Here is a 16146-nt window from a genome sequence, read left to right as displayed (position 1 = left end):
GAATTCAAAGTTGTCATTGTGGTCTATCTCTTCTTCATCAAGTTGAGCTTTTTAATTATTATATTCAAAAAAGTATTTAGGATTACCAGGACTTTTTTTACCCTAATTTTCATTGTTACAGCACTACGTTACATCAGACACCACAACCGCATGTCCCGAAGAGACCACCAGTGCTACTGAGCCGACCAAGCCCGTGGAGGGAGGGCAGGGAATCTTCAAGAACGCTATTGTTATCCCCCCGAATTGCCCTGATGGACAGGAGTGGGTGAATGAACACTGCCGTGACATTTTTAAAAGATAGCTCCTAAGGGATTTCGTCAAAAGGATAATTGATGAAGTTTTAATGTTAAATACGTAATCAGATCAAAATACAAATGTTTTCATAAATCATTTTTAAATATTGTTTCTTTTATAAATATATTGAGTTGAAATGTCGCGTGACGTCACTTTTGAGTAAACATTCTACTCAAGCGTGACGTATCGCGCCATTTCAACTCGATGTAGCACTGTTATTATTTAATTATGAAAGAAAATAAAAATTATGAGTCTAAATATTTTCTAATTATCTGTCTGACGGACAAATAATTGAAAATTTGTCAAGCAAAAGAAAATCTAATCACCGTTAAATCACGTGATGAAAATTGAATAACTTATTCGTACCTACCGTAAAAAAGAAATTGAAATCATTGCACCAACATGGTTTGTTTCAATTATTATTGTATATTGTTTTTGGTTTTTATATTTACTTCTATCGAGTTAAGTCTATGATTTTCTCACAATTTCTTATAACAAGTAGGTAAGTGTTTATTTTGAACTAGCTTTTTGCTTAGGATATTTGATAAAAAATTTAACCCACTGAAATTACAACTTACACCTAATTCTTTTAGCAAAGGAGAGGCTACAGTTTTACAGGATGATATCTTGTCCACTGCTGGCCATGATGCTCGCTCTACTAGGATCTCTCACTAGGATCGGATTATGTCAAGGTTAGTAAAACAAGAAATTAGATTGAGAAATTTCGTGGAATCATTTTGAAGTCATCATCATAATATTGTTTTACACATTAATAATATCTGGTTGAGCTGGAATCCTTACTCTGATTTCGTGACGTCGATGCAACATTTTGGTTAAATGTTTCTTATTCGCAGAGAATGCCGACTTTGGAGTGGGGGGACACTCAGCGGACGCTAAATTGGTGATCACCCCTCCCAACTGCCCTGAAGGTCAAGAATGGCTCTACGGACGGTGTCATGTCGTGTGGCACTATGAATATTCTAACGATAATTAGTTCAAATTCAAACCAAGAGTGTCTCAAGTATTCGTATTAAACTATTTTCATTGTATTCGGACTGTTGTTTTATTTAAATTACGCTTTATTCAGCAATCCTTTTAAGGCTGACATCACACAGACTGCATCGCGGTCGATATATTTAACTGCATGCAGTTGTACGTTCGACTTCGTGCAGTCATGATATCAACTGCACGCGGTCGGCAGCAGTCGAGTGAAGTCAATATCAACTGTATGCAGTCGTGCCTTCAACTCGGGCGCGGTCGGCTTCAGTTGTGTAGTGTCACCGCATGTTGTCCACCGCCGCGCCGTTCGCATGCAGTTAGTCTTGGAGCCGCGTCAAATGGTTTGAAAAATGAATTTCGACACCGACTTCTTTATTTCTTTAATAAAAATTAAAGTCAGCATAATGGAATTATAAAACTCAAGAATTAGTAACAAAATAAAGCGCAATAATCATTGGGCTTAATGCGTATATGCGAATCAATGATACCAAATTTTGCAGAAAAGAATAATAAGGAAAATAATGCAATTGGTATGTTTACAACCAAAAATTGTATAACAACTTTTAATTTTTAATTATAAGGTACTTGATACAAATAAGGCCTACGTTCTAATAAGGCCTATACATCAGAAAACACAGATAAATAAATCCTACCGGGATAATACTTCAAGGACACGTACTCATATGCCATATAACCCAGTAGAGAGCAAAAGCGTCCCGATCCACGATCCCAGCACCAATTGGCACGCGTTCTTCTAAGGTGGTGGGTGATTTCGTGCTCCCTTATAAAAATCCGGCGATTTCAACTTAAGTTTTTGGTAAAAATGATGCCGTTTTAGATTAAGCTTTTCTTAGTAATCGTTTCTAAATATTTCTTAATAGCTAAAAATAACCTTAATTTGTACTACTGGCTATAGATGCATTGTTTGTAAATTTTTAAAGACAACAAGAGCGAGATGTCTAATAAGGCCTAGGCCTTATTTCAGCATGGTAGGCCATATTAGATACTTATGTCAACACCTGATTACGGACAAATTCATTAAACTAAATGAGTCAAAGAATAACAAAATATTTATTTAATAAGAATGTTACTAACAACACAGAAAAGAAAAAGAAAACAGTGTCAAAAAACATAACAAAACCTGTAAAAAAACAAACAAAATACAAAACCAATAAAAAAAAAGAAAAAAAAGGCGTATGTATAAATCTAAAGGAAAGGAGAATAAAATTTGGTATTATCATGCCTGTCTCGAAGACCAAGTAGCAGATATTATGCGACCATAAAGGACTGCTTTAGGTGGTATTACAAAGATTGTGTAGGAGTTCGTAATGATGATTCAGAAGCCTTTTTATGCCCTGGTTCTAAAAAAAATTAGATCTCATTTATTTACAAAAATTCAAGACTAAATGATGTTCCTAAACTGATTTATTTGAAAGGTTTTATTTGTAGGCCTTATTCGAACACGGTGTTTTAATAAGCCCTATGCAAAAAAATAATATTGTTTGTTTTTGATATTTTTTTTGATAATATATGTAAGGAATCATTACTTTGTTACTATGAATATTTAATTTTATCTATAATTTATGTATAATTCTTAATAAGTGGAATTTAAGTTTATCCAGAGATGTACAGTATATTTCTGTTTACTTGGTATGTAAAATTTTGATAACGCAAACAAATCGACGTGGTTAATGTTATGAGACCGCATTTTGTTTAATACAATCACAATTTTAAGGTCTAGAGGCATTTAAATCACATAGGCCTTATTCCGTGTAGGTGATTTAATAAAGCCAAAATCAGTGGTTTCGTAATTTGCTTATTTTGAATAGATTTAGTTAAAAATTGTGTTATTTTTTGTAATATTGCTAAAATTAAAGGATGGAAGAAGTTAATTAACCTTGATTTTGTTGATTGGCGTAAATATTTATTGAAATATAAGCATTTAAAGTTAGGTAGGCCTTATTTGTATCAAGTACCTTACGTGGTGTAAAAACAACTATGAGCAATATTTTGCAGGGCTTAAGAGCTTCAAACTGTGATACTAAACAACTTGTTTAAAAAAACGTGGGTCGAAATATGAAAAATATTTGGACCTCCGGAATACTAAGTTCATGATAGTTTTTATATTTATGCAGTTGAATATAGCGACTGCGTGTGGTTGTTGTGGTGCAGTCCGTGTGATGTCAGCCTTAGGTACCTATTCCCAGAAGTCCACGACTCTATTGTTCTTATATCAGCCACAGCGCTGCCTCAGGAAGGGTAGGCCCAAAAGGTAATGCTTTCAGCAGTAGCTACCTATGTGGATAAATAAACTAATTCGTTATCTGAGGAGAGTAGATATACAAGAGTAGAAATAATGGGTAAACCACCACAATACCCGATACAAACAACCCACCCGAACCGATGTGCATGAAATCAAATAGACAATGTAACATTTGTTACAGTCACAATTTGTTGATCGCTCAAGGCATTCGATTACTTTAGCTAGGTGGGCTGAAGTCGAAAAGTGTAATGGTGCTTGTAAAAATAAATTTGAAATAAGCGATAAAATTCAAATAATTTACGGATTAAAAATTATTATAACAATTTTTCGCCATGTTATAAAACATGCTATGTCAATTTATTTACTTTTTTAAAGCGTATAATTTCTTTTATGGCTCTCGAGTATAAATAACAGCAACATAGTTGAACTTTATTTACAGCTTCCAACGGATTATTATATCTTTTAGCGTGAGGACGCCAGTCTAGCTTGGGAAGATGACATTCCGTCCAATGTTGGTGATGTGTGTGGTGCTGATGCTCGTCGCGGTTGGGCTTTGCCAAGGTAAATATAGCTATGATTTGACTTTAAAAAAAAACTATACCTAATAACTTTAACTATGATTTGACTTAAAAAAAACTATTTAATTTTTGTAAATGGCTTGGTGAGAAATGCTTTTGATTTGCAGGTCCCAAGAGCGCGAAAAAGAATGGTGAGTTAATTTCCTATAGATACTGATTATTATTTACGTTAGGTCTATTTTACACCTAAATACCTACTTGATTTACCTAAATATTTAATTTATTATAAGTTGACGTATATTCAAATTCAAATTGTTTTTATTGTGAAATCACAGGTAAATACATAAGTCAGGTCATAAAATGTTTGTAATAGATCAGCTGTGTTCCGCCGCATGGGCATACAATAATTGAAAGATACAGAATATTAATTGATGAAATAATATGTAGTACAATTTTTATAATACAATATTAATGATACAATTGTTAGTCAATGATTAATCTATACTTATAATAAATCTGTAGAGAGGTCAATTCTGTACATGAAATATATTTTCAAAATAACTATCAGGGGGTGATTAGTGATCGATACTGATGCCAAAAATGCAATCAGTAAAATTTTTGTCTGTCTGTCTGTCTGTCTGTCTGTCTGTCTGTATGTTCCTTATAGAAACAAAAACTACTCGACGGATTTTAACGAAACTTGGTACAATTATTCTTTTATACTCCTGGGCAGGTTATAGGATACTTAGGAATTCCCACGGGAACGGGCATTAGCGGGAAAATCCTTTTGTATGAAAAATCTAAACCGCGTAAGTTAGACGCTTAAAATTTGGCATGCAGGTACCTTAGTAAACTTAAAGCTTAGTTACAACAGGATATTGCAAAATTCCCACGGGAACTGGAATTAGCGGGAAATTCCTTTTGTATGACTGACTCACTGACATACCCACGCACAGCCTAAACGGCTAAACGTAGGCACTTGAACTTTATAAGGGACATAGCTTAGGTACCGTAGAGGTGCACTAAGAAAGGAATTCCCGAAATTCCCACAGGAACAGGAATTACCGGGAAAATCCTTTTGTATGAAAAATCTAAACCGCTTAAGTTAGACGCTGGAAATTTGGCATGCAGGTCCCTTAGTGAACTTAAAGCTTAGTTACAACAGGATATTGCGAAATTCCAACGGGAACGGGAGTTAGCGGGAAAAAACATTTGTATGAAAAAATCTAAACCGCGTAAGATAGATGAAGGGGGTAAAACGGGATCCACGCGTACGAAGTCGCGGGCGGCCGCTAGTATATTGATAAGTTAGTCATACAGAAAATATTATATTGTTTATAAAAACGATTGAAATGAAATATTAATTAAATCTGCACAATTATTTTCTTCATAAATTACAATATTCAATATGTCAAAATAAAATTTAATAAATGTCAAAAAATTAATTTAATAAAGTTAAAAAATAAAATTTAATAAATGTCAAAATTTTTAATATTTTAAATTACATAAGTCTTTATCTCCAAGGTAGTCATTTACATTATAATAACATTTGTCAATCAATAATTTTGATTAATAGATAAATAAATAGATTGATATCCTCTAGTTCTATCCAATATTAAAAGGCGTGTATGAGTTCGGATCTAATAATATGGAAACATCTTTTTCACTATGCTATAGTCGTGTTATACTACTATGAAATCGTGGAAAAACTATATCCTACCTACGCCACACAAACACAATCATGCTCCCGAGAACAAGGCACTAGCCTGGCACAGCTTTTATAAAACAATGTGGCCTTCCATCCAAGTATCATTATGATTTAATGTAAAATTCTTTATGTTAACAGGATTTGAAGACGTAGGCGGGCTGTCTGCGGCTGCTGAAATCGAAGGCATCTATTAGATATTCCGGATAATCACCTGAAACTGTTAAATTCAGCTTCCATTTAAATAAATTTGTACAAGGGTGCATTTGTATGTGTTTCATTTTGGTAAGTAAATTATGCACACCCACATTTCAAAAATGCAGCTAAACAGATTTTAAAATTAGTACCTAATACAAAACCCTTCACCAACTTAAGTACTCGGCTACATAACTTCAGCAAAACTGAAAAATAAAGATATTTCAAATCGCAATAAATGACGTCATACTTAGCAGCTGAAACGCAAACCATAAGTTAACGTCCAAATTCAGCTCCAAGAAATAGTTCTGGATACAACAACTGTCCTGTTTATTTATCGAATCCAGATGCAGTATATTTTGGTCTAGATAAACAGACAGCGAAATACTTACTTACTGGTAAAGTCGAATATTACTATTTCGCCAATGATGTTTTTCCGCGTAATATCTTATTTGTACAAACAACATTAACAGTATCTATCTATCTTAACTATCTGTCCAGAATAAACACGTCATGTAAAAAAACTCTTTTTAGGCATTTTTGGGTAAAAAGAATGCAAAATGGACGAATGTGGGTAATGACTGGATAATGTAAGTAGTTAGGTACTATGAGTGTTCATTATCATCATCATCTCAGCCGTAGGACTTCCACTGCTGAACATAGGCCTCCCCCAATGCTTTCCATGTTACCCGGTTGGTAACGGCCTGCGTCCAGCGCTTTCCTATCCTTCGCTGCTATGAGTGTTTAGTTTATAATAATACTAGCTTTCCGCCCGCGGCTTCGCCCGCGTGGAATTTTGTCTGTCACAGAAAAACTTTATCGCGCGCGTCCCTGTTTCAAAAACCGGGATAAAAACTATCCTATGTTCTTTCCCGGGACTCAAACTATCTCTATGCCAAATTTCATCAAAATCGGTTGCGAGGTTTAAGCGGGAAAGCGTAACAGACAGACAGACAGACAGAGTTACTTTCGCATTTATAATATTAGTTGGGATTGGGACTAGTTGGGAAGTTGGGATTCATGCATAAATAAAACAAAATTATAGCATGAAATTTTTATTTTTTATTTATTATTATAATTAAAAATATTGTACCAATTTTTCGCCATGTTCTATATGTAATTGATGCGTATAATTCTTTTATGCCTTTCGAGCCATTTTAGCTTTGGAATGATGGTGATTCGCGTGGTTCTGATGGTCATGGCGATCGGGCTTTGCCAAGGTAAGGCCGTTATTAGATATTTAAATATCAGCTTAATAATTTTCGCAACTTAGTAAATCGGAAAATGAAAGGATTTTTCACAAGCAGTCCCAAGAACGCGAAAAAGAATGGTAAGTTACTACACATCATTAAATACCTGACTGGTTATTTATTTATTTCAGGAAAAACTTGCGGAAAAAATAAATAGGTAGGTAGGTAGGTACATAATTTTTATTTGTTTCATAAGTTCTGATATTCTAATGTCGCCCATGTGACCAGTGACCGCCCGAAATATATTCATGAAAAATTATCAAGAAAAACATATCCTTCCTTCTGGCGCAGTCGGGTAAAAAGGGGGTCTAACAGTATTAAGAAACGTTTATGAGCTGTTATTATCTCCATTAACCTATATGCATTCATTGAACCACTCATAATTATTGTTCAATTCATAAGTGTCCCAATCATCATGCCCGCCGAACGAGATGCAAAGCGAGTGCGCCTACTGCGGCCCGAAGCGGTGCGAGGAGCTGGGCCAGCCGGTGCCGTGTTCGGGCGGCACCGCGCTGTGCCGGCCGGAGTGCGTCTGCGTCGACGGCTCCGTCCGGGCCGAGAACGGCACGTGCATACCCAAGGCGGATTGCCGTGAGTTTTTGTCTGCGTTTACTTTCGTTCGTTCGTTTCAGCCGAAAGACGTCCACTGCTGGACAAAGGCCTCCCCCAAGGTTTTCCACAAAAACCGGTCCTGCACCAGGCACCTCCTGCGACCTTCACCAGATCGTCGGTCCACCTAGTGGGAGGCCTGTCTACACTACGTCTTCCGGCCCATGGTCGCCGGTCCACAATTACTTTACAGCAAAATAAAGAAAACAAAACCAAGCGAAAATAACGACTGCTTGCTTATTCAAGAGTCGCTAGTTTGATCTGCTCCGACAAGCTGTGGTAAACACATTTATCCAAAAAAACAGTTTCATGTAAATGTTGTCAAGATGTAGGTATGGCTCGCTTTGTAAAAAGTTATCAGATCTTATGTAGGACGAAGCTAACTCTAAACGCCCTAACGCCACAGCACAGCTACACCACCTTAGTCAAAATATACGCAGCTTCCATTTGCCTCTAGTAGCTTGGAGAGGATCGTGATCCTGCAGTGGAGATTAAATTACCTGATGATGATGATGATGATGATGATGATGAATATTCTACCTCCAGCTAGCTGTGGTGGTGATAGAAACGCCACCTCTGGCTGCGGCAACTACTGCGGCAACTCTTGCTCGGACTACAAGGAGGTCAACAAGACCTGCCTGACTGGCTGCCTATACAACAGATGCGATTGCAGAACTGGCTACGTCTACCATGACAGTTTGAAGAAATGTGTGCTGCCTGTTGATTGTTGTAAGATCATCCGTACTAATATAAATGTGAAAGTTACTCATACATATGCTCATCGTTTGCATTGGCTTCTAAACAATAATGAAAGCCCAAAGTGTAACGTGGTTATAATACAATTTATTTATGTTAACAGGATTCGAAGACGTCAGTGGGAGTACAGGGCTGCTGAAATCGGAGGTATTTATTAGATGGGATGCATTCCCGGAATATTATCATTACCTAAAGCTGTGTTTAGCTTCTATTTAAATAAATATGTAAAGGGTAGAGTTGTATGTTTTATTTTGGTTAAAAAATACTGAGCACACACAAAACCAATGATTTCAGACGACAAGTTATATAGCTAAACCTAATGGAAATATGTTACCCCTTTTAAGGAATGTATCGAATTTCCGGTCATACTGTATTACAAAATTATTATATCATGTTTATTTATATAAAATAGAAGGAAGAGACGTTTTAGTATTTTGTAATATATTGCTAAACGAACTTCTGAGAATTTGGCGCAAGACCAAGTATTGCTCTTGGTCACATACCTACCTGGTAGGTAAATATAAGATTTACTGTTTAAATTGGTAGATGTTTATAACGATGTATGTACTTTGTACCTAATAGGTACTTATGTGAACTTTAAACACACACAAAGACACCACGTGTGTACTACTAATACATGAAGTACGACAACACCTGGTATATCTGTCAATTTTACGATTACTTCTTGTTATTTCATGTTTTTGCAAAATGCGCGATCAAATATCCGGTGTAGTCCGAACTGAATTTATCTGATAACTAATTTCCTATCGATAAAGGGCCATATTTTGCAATACGCCTTACTGGTATGAGTCACTGAGTATAGACGTCATGGTTTTCCTGGAGTCTGGCCGAAGATAAACACACGATTTGTTGTTTCGATCTATATAACGAGAGCCGGCCGGTGTACTCACCACTTGCAACTCGGACGCAGTGCGAAACAGACGTGTGATCCAAGGACTTATTGGGAATTTTATCTAACAATTGGTGAGTACCTTTAAAAATAAATATTATATATTCATTTATAGTGTTTAGCTTCCTATTTAACCTAATGACCAGCGTTAATTTGTCTTTATCAGGCATTGTTTTGAGTCTGTCAAATATTGAATGTAGAGATGGATAATTAATTTTGCTAAGAGTAATTAGGTTCGAATTTTCATAGTTATTAGCTAATTATAAGTAATGAGATTGGGGATAGCACCTTACAAAGCACTTAAATGTGTAGTTCTCATTGTTTCTTTTTGTGGTTAAAGTCAGAATACACTTTACCGGCATAGTGAGAGTACATAGTCCTTGCTCTCTTATAAATGAGAGATTTACAGAATGTTACATAATTCGTGAAACTACTTACCTACCTAAATGTTGCAAATTATTTAATTAAATTTTATTCATATTATATTTTACTCGTCAATTAAGTGTACTAGCCATAAATATGCGATAGCGCTAAACTTCAGAGCGGCAGAGACAAAAACTATCGACATTTGGTTAGGCGCTATCTGCTTTTTGGGAACAAACAAAAAGGCTGTAAGTGCGTAGTGGCCATGGACAGTGACCTTCGAAGAGTCGTGACATTGCACGTCCGGCAATGCGGACCAGCATTCCTTAACGATGGTTGATTAGATTTTTTGCCACGAAATTGCTTTCTTCAAAGCTTTGGGCATGGGCATTGAACTGCGTAAATTGAAGGTTTTAGGTGCCTCTTTGTTTCTGAAAGTCGAATTTAAGTCACATTTATTTTTTGATTGTATCTCTGTTTCTAATCGTTGAGTAATACGAGTTCCACCTGAAAAGGTAGAAATAATAAAGTACTAGTGTTTAGTCAATCCTGATTTTGTACTCTTTACTAAAAATTTCTCTATAACAATAAAATTCAAGATTTACCTGCGATCAGCCACGATTAAGTAATTTGTAGCTGCAAACATTTTTGAAAGTGGGATATTGTTTTCGCTAACCCTTGCATCTTTTAATCTTCCAGAAATGGCCGACAACCAGAACGACCGCATCGTCTACCCCGACGAAGTAGAGGCCGTCAAAGAGGCAGCTGCGAAAGCTGTTGATAACTCAGCGGGGGATACCAACACTGTTGAAGAAACACCTGCTGAGGCCACCACAGAGACTACAGTCCCGGTCACTGTCTCCACCAGAAACATGATCGTCGTCCCATCTAACTGTCCCCCGGGACAGCAAATGGGCGCCGATGGCGTCTGCCGCGTTGTATGGTAATGGAACTGATGCTACTAAACCATCGTACTACTCGGATATCCTCGTTTTTTGTATAACGTAATTAGTAATAAGTTAAAATTGTGTCAAACCCACCAAATCATTATTTATTGTGTCTACATTTTTAAGAAACTGGCTATACATTTCTTAAATGTTTTGATGCAAATGTTAGGTTGGTTTATTTCATAAAAAAATTGAATATGATGTGATTTTGAAAAATTAATCACGAGTTTTGGATCTCAGCAACATTGTAACTGAATTTGTATGGACTGGATAAGTATGTGTTTGAAATAATCCATGTTAAAGTAAACAGTATTATCTGTGGATGTTTGTTTTAAGATAAGAATTTGTCAAATCATTCACCTATTGATGTTAGATTACGATTTTTTAAAATAAATAATTGGAAAATGAGTCTATGTTTCAATTTCAATCCCAATAAACATTTATCGTAAGGATTATTTGCAACAAATTAGGTTACCTAGTATAATAAAACACACAAGTTTCTAATAATTAACGATCATTTACTTTAAAATATTCATATAATTACATAATAATGGCCTAACTCTGTGATAATTAAAAACAAAGAGTCTAAGATAAAAAATTAAATATTATTCTTTCTATAACCCTGACATCATAAAATATTATTGATATTCGTCTACAAAAATTATAAATAACCCAGCGTTGCATAAGTTTTAACAAATGGAGCATCACTCTCACAGGAATTCCTGAAAAAGAAAAGCAGTATTAAAACACGTCACTATGGTATGTTCAAACGTAAAGGTGATCACTCACTGGGAGTAGTTGTAGTACCTACTTGCAAGCATTACACTAGCGAAAGTGTTCATGCGAATATTATAGAGCACCGTCTTTACATTTTGTAACATTGCAGTAACTTTTACTGCATAAATGAGAGCATCATACTACAAATCCATAAACTGAACACTCGCATTTCGAGCTTTTCAAAAGTCCTTTCCCTTAAAAACTACGCTGGGATGGCATTGGTATAACTTACCTACTTAGGTCCGTTACGATACAACGCCCAAAATTCAATTAGGATTTATGCATAAACTTGTAGCTTGAGTGTAAATTATAACGCTAATAAAAAGTAGAGCGTTATTTCATTAATCCCTTATTATCGAATCATGCAGTTTTACATCACACACCGAGGCATAAGGTGAGTAATCACCTTTATACTTATTTTCACACAAGTAGGTTTATAAGGCGGGACTGTACAGTCGACAGTACGTCAGACTATGCCTACTTACATAATTTTTTTGCGAAAAAATAGCTTCTATTTTAACTACATAAGATGCAACAATGTTAAGTTTTATGTGTCGTCATCTGTACCTTTTCAATTGCTTTATAACTTTTTATGTCCTTTCCGGGTTTATCGCATTTACTTCGAATTATCTGAGATACAGCGATAAAATTATCAAATATGTATTTATGATAAACTTCCAAATTCCAATAATTACAGGGCTGTTTAGAACTTTACAAAATGTTGCCCAATGTGCAATAAATAGTTTAAACTTTATACCTCCATCTATGGCTTTATTGCATCTACCACACAATTGTCAAATTAACTGCGCACCTGGCGGCTGTTACGTCACACCGACGCTCTGGTACGACGGGGTGAATGCGGGGAGATGTGCGGGTGAGTTCGAGGGAGACTCGCATTCCAGCGAGGTGCGCAGTTAACTTGACCAGGTTTTAATTTAGTGTCTGTGTTGACATGCTTGATGTGTTAAGGTTCAGCCAAACGATCAGATGGCGATCAGACTTAAATGCATTGATCGCCAACGCCGGCTGATCGCGTGTGATCGCGTTGGTATGGCTGAATCTTTAAACGTGCATTGTGACATTTTCCTGTAGAATATTAGCCATAATTAACAGTTAATCGGTCGGTGCAATAAAATACTTTTTTTACAAGGCTGAAGAAAAATAAAAATAAATCATAGCGATTTATTGCTAAAATTAAAGCTCAAAATAATAATAAAACAAGTAGGAAAAGAAGTCTATATCCAGCTTTGTAGAAATTAAAATAAAAAGGGAGTTCAATTAATAAAAAAAATCTACTTAGGTACCTATTTTTTTTTTAATCAACTTTTTGCCTTAATCTGATAATAATTTGAACAATGATTTTGAAGAACCGATAAGTATTGTATCAACAATACGTGCATAAATAGTCATAAATCATTGTTTTGAAGGAAAATAATTTGATTATTGCCAGATTTATATTTAAGGATTTTCCGTGTTGTGTTTGTAAGTTTGTAATGCTGTAAGCTATTAGCTATTAGTTATATAGGTATAGAACAGTTATTGATATGCTGTGAGTGAATTTACAAACGTATATCACACAAAATTAATATTCTTCCAATAAAATGAATAGTTGAAAATAAAATGATAAAATTGCACTCTACACTACTTACCTACTTAAATGGGTAGAAGAAAATGTGCGCCTGAGGCCACGCTTAAATTGGCTTACTTATTAAGTTCTAATTTTATATAAAGCCATAATGTTTTTAAGTAACAATACTTATTTGTATCAGCACTATTTTTGAATGCAATTACCGTATCAATGAAATCTAAAACAGCGCTGATATTTTAATTCAATTATTTGGAGAATTTTGCGATAGTGGAAGCGATATGATAATGACTTGAAATTCAGATTCGATTACTGAAGGACTTTCAAAAATACGAGTATTGAGTGCTGAAAATAATTTCAAATTCATTCAGTCTGCTAAAATTGCCTGCAACTATGTACTTATTTAGTCTCTACAAAAGCAGAAGGTAAAGTAAAGTGGATGAACAATGGTGTCCTAATAATAACTATTAGAATCCAAGGATAGAATTCTTGTAGGTAATACAAGTCTCTGTAGTAATATGATTCAGAGATGAGCTCTACGTACTAGGAGCAGGAGTTGTGCATAAACATTCACACGGGATAAAACACACAGACGTGGTGCATGGCTACAAAATGTTTAAAACAAGATAATGTGAACTAAATATTTTAATAGCTATAAAAATAAATCTACGTGTAACTGAACAATGCACAAACTAAACTCACGATTACTTACTCGTCCTCCCACGGACATATGTCGTTCCGCTTACGCTCGCCGATGACGCTTTTATTATCACGCTTAACAATATTTGATTCAGAGACCGACGACAGTTCGTCTTTGTGAGCAATATTTCTCGCGTCCGACTCGGATGCCGCCTCGGGAGCCGAGACCCGCTGCATGGGCGCCGAAGGCACTTTGTCTACGTTGTCGTCGTCGACGCCGATGTCCTCGCAGACGGCGAGCGGCGCGACCGGCGCGGCCGGCGGCGCGGCGGCCGGCGGCGCGGCGGCCGGCGGCCCGGCGACCGGCGGCCCGGCGACCGGCGGCGCGGCGGCCGGCGGCGGCTCCGGCGGCTCCGAGGCCTCGCTCGACTCCGCGGCGGGGCATGGAAGATCGGCGATTTGACTATCTTTACTTGAGGCCGGACTCGTGGTTTGTCCTATCAAGAGTTCACTCGCACTGTCCACGGTCACTTCCACTCGCGGTTCGGTTCGGTCGTGGAGGGAGCGCGAGGGGTCGGTGGGCGTGGCGTCGGCGGAGGCGAACACCGAGGGCGGGTCGTCGGAGGCGGGCTGCGAGCGCGGCTCGTCGGGCGACGCGGCGCCCGAGCCCGCGGACTCGTCGTCGGGCGCCGAGCTCACGCTGATGGTCGGCGTGGGGTGCGCCACCGCTACCGCCGCGCACGCGGGCGGCGGCGCCGGCCGTGGTCGCTGCCAAACGAAATTATTTGTGAGATTCAATAACTAGCTCTGTTCATGACTGGACAAATTGAGCTACTTAATTGTGTAACCATTATAAAATAGAATTCCTTGCTGATGTCATATTTCTGAATTCATACAACTTCAAAGACTTAGGAGTCATCTTCAGGGAAAGGCTAACAAGCAAGTAGGTAGGTTCTTAGGTAAGCACGACTTTGTTAGTCATATTTCAACAAGAATCGCTTATACAACACAATAACAGCGCGTGCGCAAGTCGGTAGCACATCGTTGAGGAACGTCCATCAATACTCATACATCAAAACCGTCCAGCTCGCACTATCTGTGTGAGTCACGCAAATAACGAAGGTCTTTCTAACACCTACCTCTATTGGCTTCGGTTCGTGCGGCGGCGACCCCAGCGGCGCGAGGTGGCGCGGTTCTACAGCCGACAGCCGCCGGAGCGGTGGCGGCGCGCCTCGGAGACCTCCGTCTAACGTGCTCTGCTGCGGTAAACGCCGCGTCCTTTCTGCCACCTACAAAACGGAACATTCATATTAAAGCATATTTGAGTCAAAAGACAGCTGCGCTGACCTCAGATGATAAGCTGCCTGAGTCAGTAGTAGAGTCCTGTCTTTGATGGCTCGCCACGTTATACACATCGCAGGAAAACGACCCTCTCCCACTCCCATTTACCATAGGAAAATCTAGGATTTGACGTACACTTCCCACTCTGGTAAGACGGATTGGGAAGGTCTGCCAAATGTTCCCATTTTTCTCCCTTAGTTGCCTCTTACGATATTCATGGGAAGAATGATGATGGTAGAAGACCTATAATTCTGCTCTGCGGAATAACATGACCATCATCCCAGAGTTTACAAGAGGTGTGTTTGTGACAAGAAGCCCTCTAAAGGCAGCTGGTCACTTACCGCGACAGCAGCGCTGACGTCAGACGATGAGCTGCCAGAGTCAGCAGTGGAGTCCTGCCTTCGCCGCCCAGGCACGCTGCACATACCCTCCCGGGACGAACTCTCCCACGGCAGAACGTCCGCCGTGTCGTCGTCGAGAGGATCCCTGGAAGGAATGACGTCCGTATTATGATGTGGGAAGGGTTAGAATGACTTGCTTAAAACTTAGTAAAGACCATTCTTAATATGCTTCTGTTGCGTCACAACAACGGTTGTGTTAGTAGATATAGGTAATTCTTGCAAAAAAGCTCGGGCCGATATAAACTTATTTTAGGTAGTTAGAAATGTTTAGTCTGGTAGGTTGATTTATTTGGGTTACTTACCTAAAGGGTATGTCAGCGAGATTGGACTGCGAATGGCTATGAGGTGGCGGTTCGGGCGCGCGTGGTGGCTGCAAAACAATATTGTCATTGTGATCATTTCATGGTTAAAATCGTAACATAATATTTCTATAGCTCAGATTTGTAGAGTCAGTCAATTTTCGACATCTCTTTATTTTGTTATAACTAAATTGTTGCTTTGTTGCCATCATATTTTGAAGAATACAGTTTGTTGTTGAGTGAGCTGAATTTACTGAGTAAGTTGAAATAGTTTCGTTTCGGCGTTTTATTATGC

General features: G+C 37.8%; 3 protein-coding genes and 1 long non-coding RNA gene across 5 annotated transcripts in view; 3 read left to right on the top strand and 1 right to left on the bottom strand.

Annotated features, from left to right (window-relative positions):
• The window catches only part of LOC135071956 (DNA-directed RNA polymerase II subunit RPB11), a 212472-nt gene that overhangs the window by 114748 nt on the left and 81578 nt on the right, over positions 1-16146 (top strand). The gene's annotated exons all lie outside the window — the stretch shown is intronic.
• LOC135071951 (uncharacterized) lies at positions 1809-6044 on the top strand. 2 transcript variants are annotated; one of them, XR_010257346.1, is made up of 4 exons: positions 1809-1823; positions 3996-4117; positions 4242-4265; positions 5921-6044. It is a non-coding gene; the product is annotated as an uncharacterized LOC135071951 (long non-coding RNA). The 2 variants fall into 2 exon arrangements; XR_010257347.1 differs by lacking the exon at positions 1809-1823 and adding an exon at positions 3787-3801.
• LOC135071948 (venom peptide BmKAPI-like) lies at positions 7070-8883 on the top strand. Its single transcript, XM_063965844.1, has 4 exons — positions 7070-7194; positions 7627-7815; positions 8380-8562; positions 8693-8883. Coding segments are annotated over exons 1-4 (471 nt in total). The 5' UTR covers positions 7070-7097; the 3' UTR covers positions 8695-8883.
• Positions 11307-16146, bottom strand: part of LOC135072146 (regulator of G-protein signaling 9) — a 43138-nt gene continuing 38298 nt past the window's right edge. The window contains exons 13-17 of the mRNA XM_063966098.1: positions 15855-15922; positions 15493-15637; positions 14950-15099; positions 13884-14578; positions 11307-11531 (exon numbers count right to left, since the gene is read on the bottom strand). Of these exons, the coding sequence (XP_063822168.1) occupies positions 11471-11531; positions 13884-14578; positions 14950-15099; positions 15493-15637; positions 15855-15922 (1119 nt within the window). The 3' untranslated portion in view covers positions 11307-11470. The remainder of the gene's footprint in view (positions 11532-13883; positions 14579-14949; positions 15100-15492; positions 15638-15854; positions 15923-16146) is intronic.

This window comes from Ostrinia nubilalis, chromosome 5 (assembly GCF_963855985.1).
Source record: "Ostrinia nubilalis chromosome 5, ilOstNubi1.1, whole genome shotgun sequence".
Taxonomy (NCBI): domain Eukaryota; kingdom Metazoa; phylum Arthropoda; class Insecta; order Lepidoptera; family Crambidae; genus Ostrinia; species Ostrinia nubilalis.
This window is presented reverse-complemented; position numbering and strand designations above follow the sequence as displayed.

Excerpts from the sequence above, each read along its gene's own strand:
- LOC135071948 (XM_063965844.1), top strand. The coding sequence starts at position 7,098 with ATGCGTATAATTCTTTTATGCCTTTCGAGCCATTTTAGCTTTGGAATG. Across the intron at positions 7,195-7,626 it reads GGCGATCGGGCTTTGCCAAG|TGTCCCAATCATCATGCCCG; the intron begins GTAAGGCCGTTA and ends TCAATTCATAAG. Across the intron at positions 7,816-8,379 it reads CATACCCAAGGCGGATTGCC|CTAGCTGTGGTGGTGATAGA; the intron begins GTGAGTTTTTGT and ends TTCTACCTCCAG.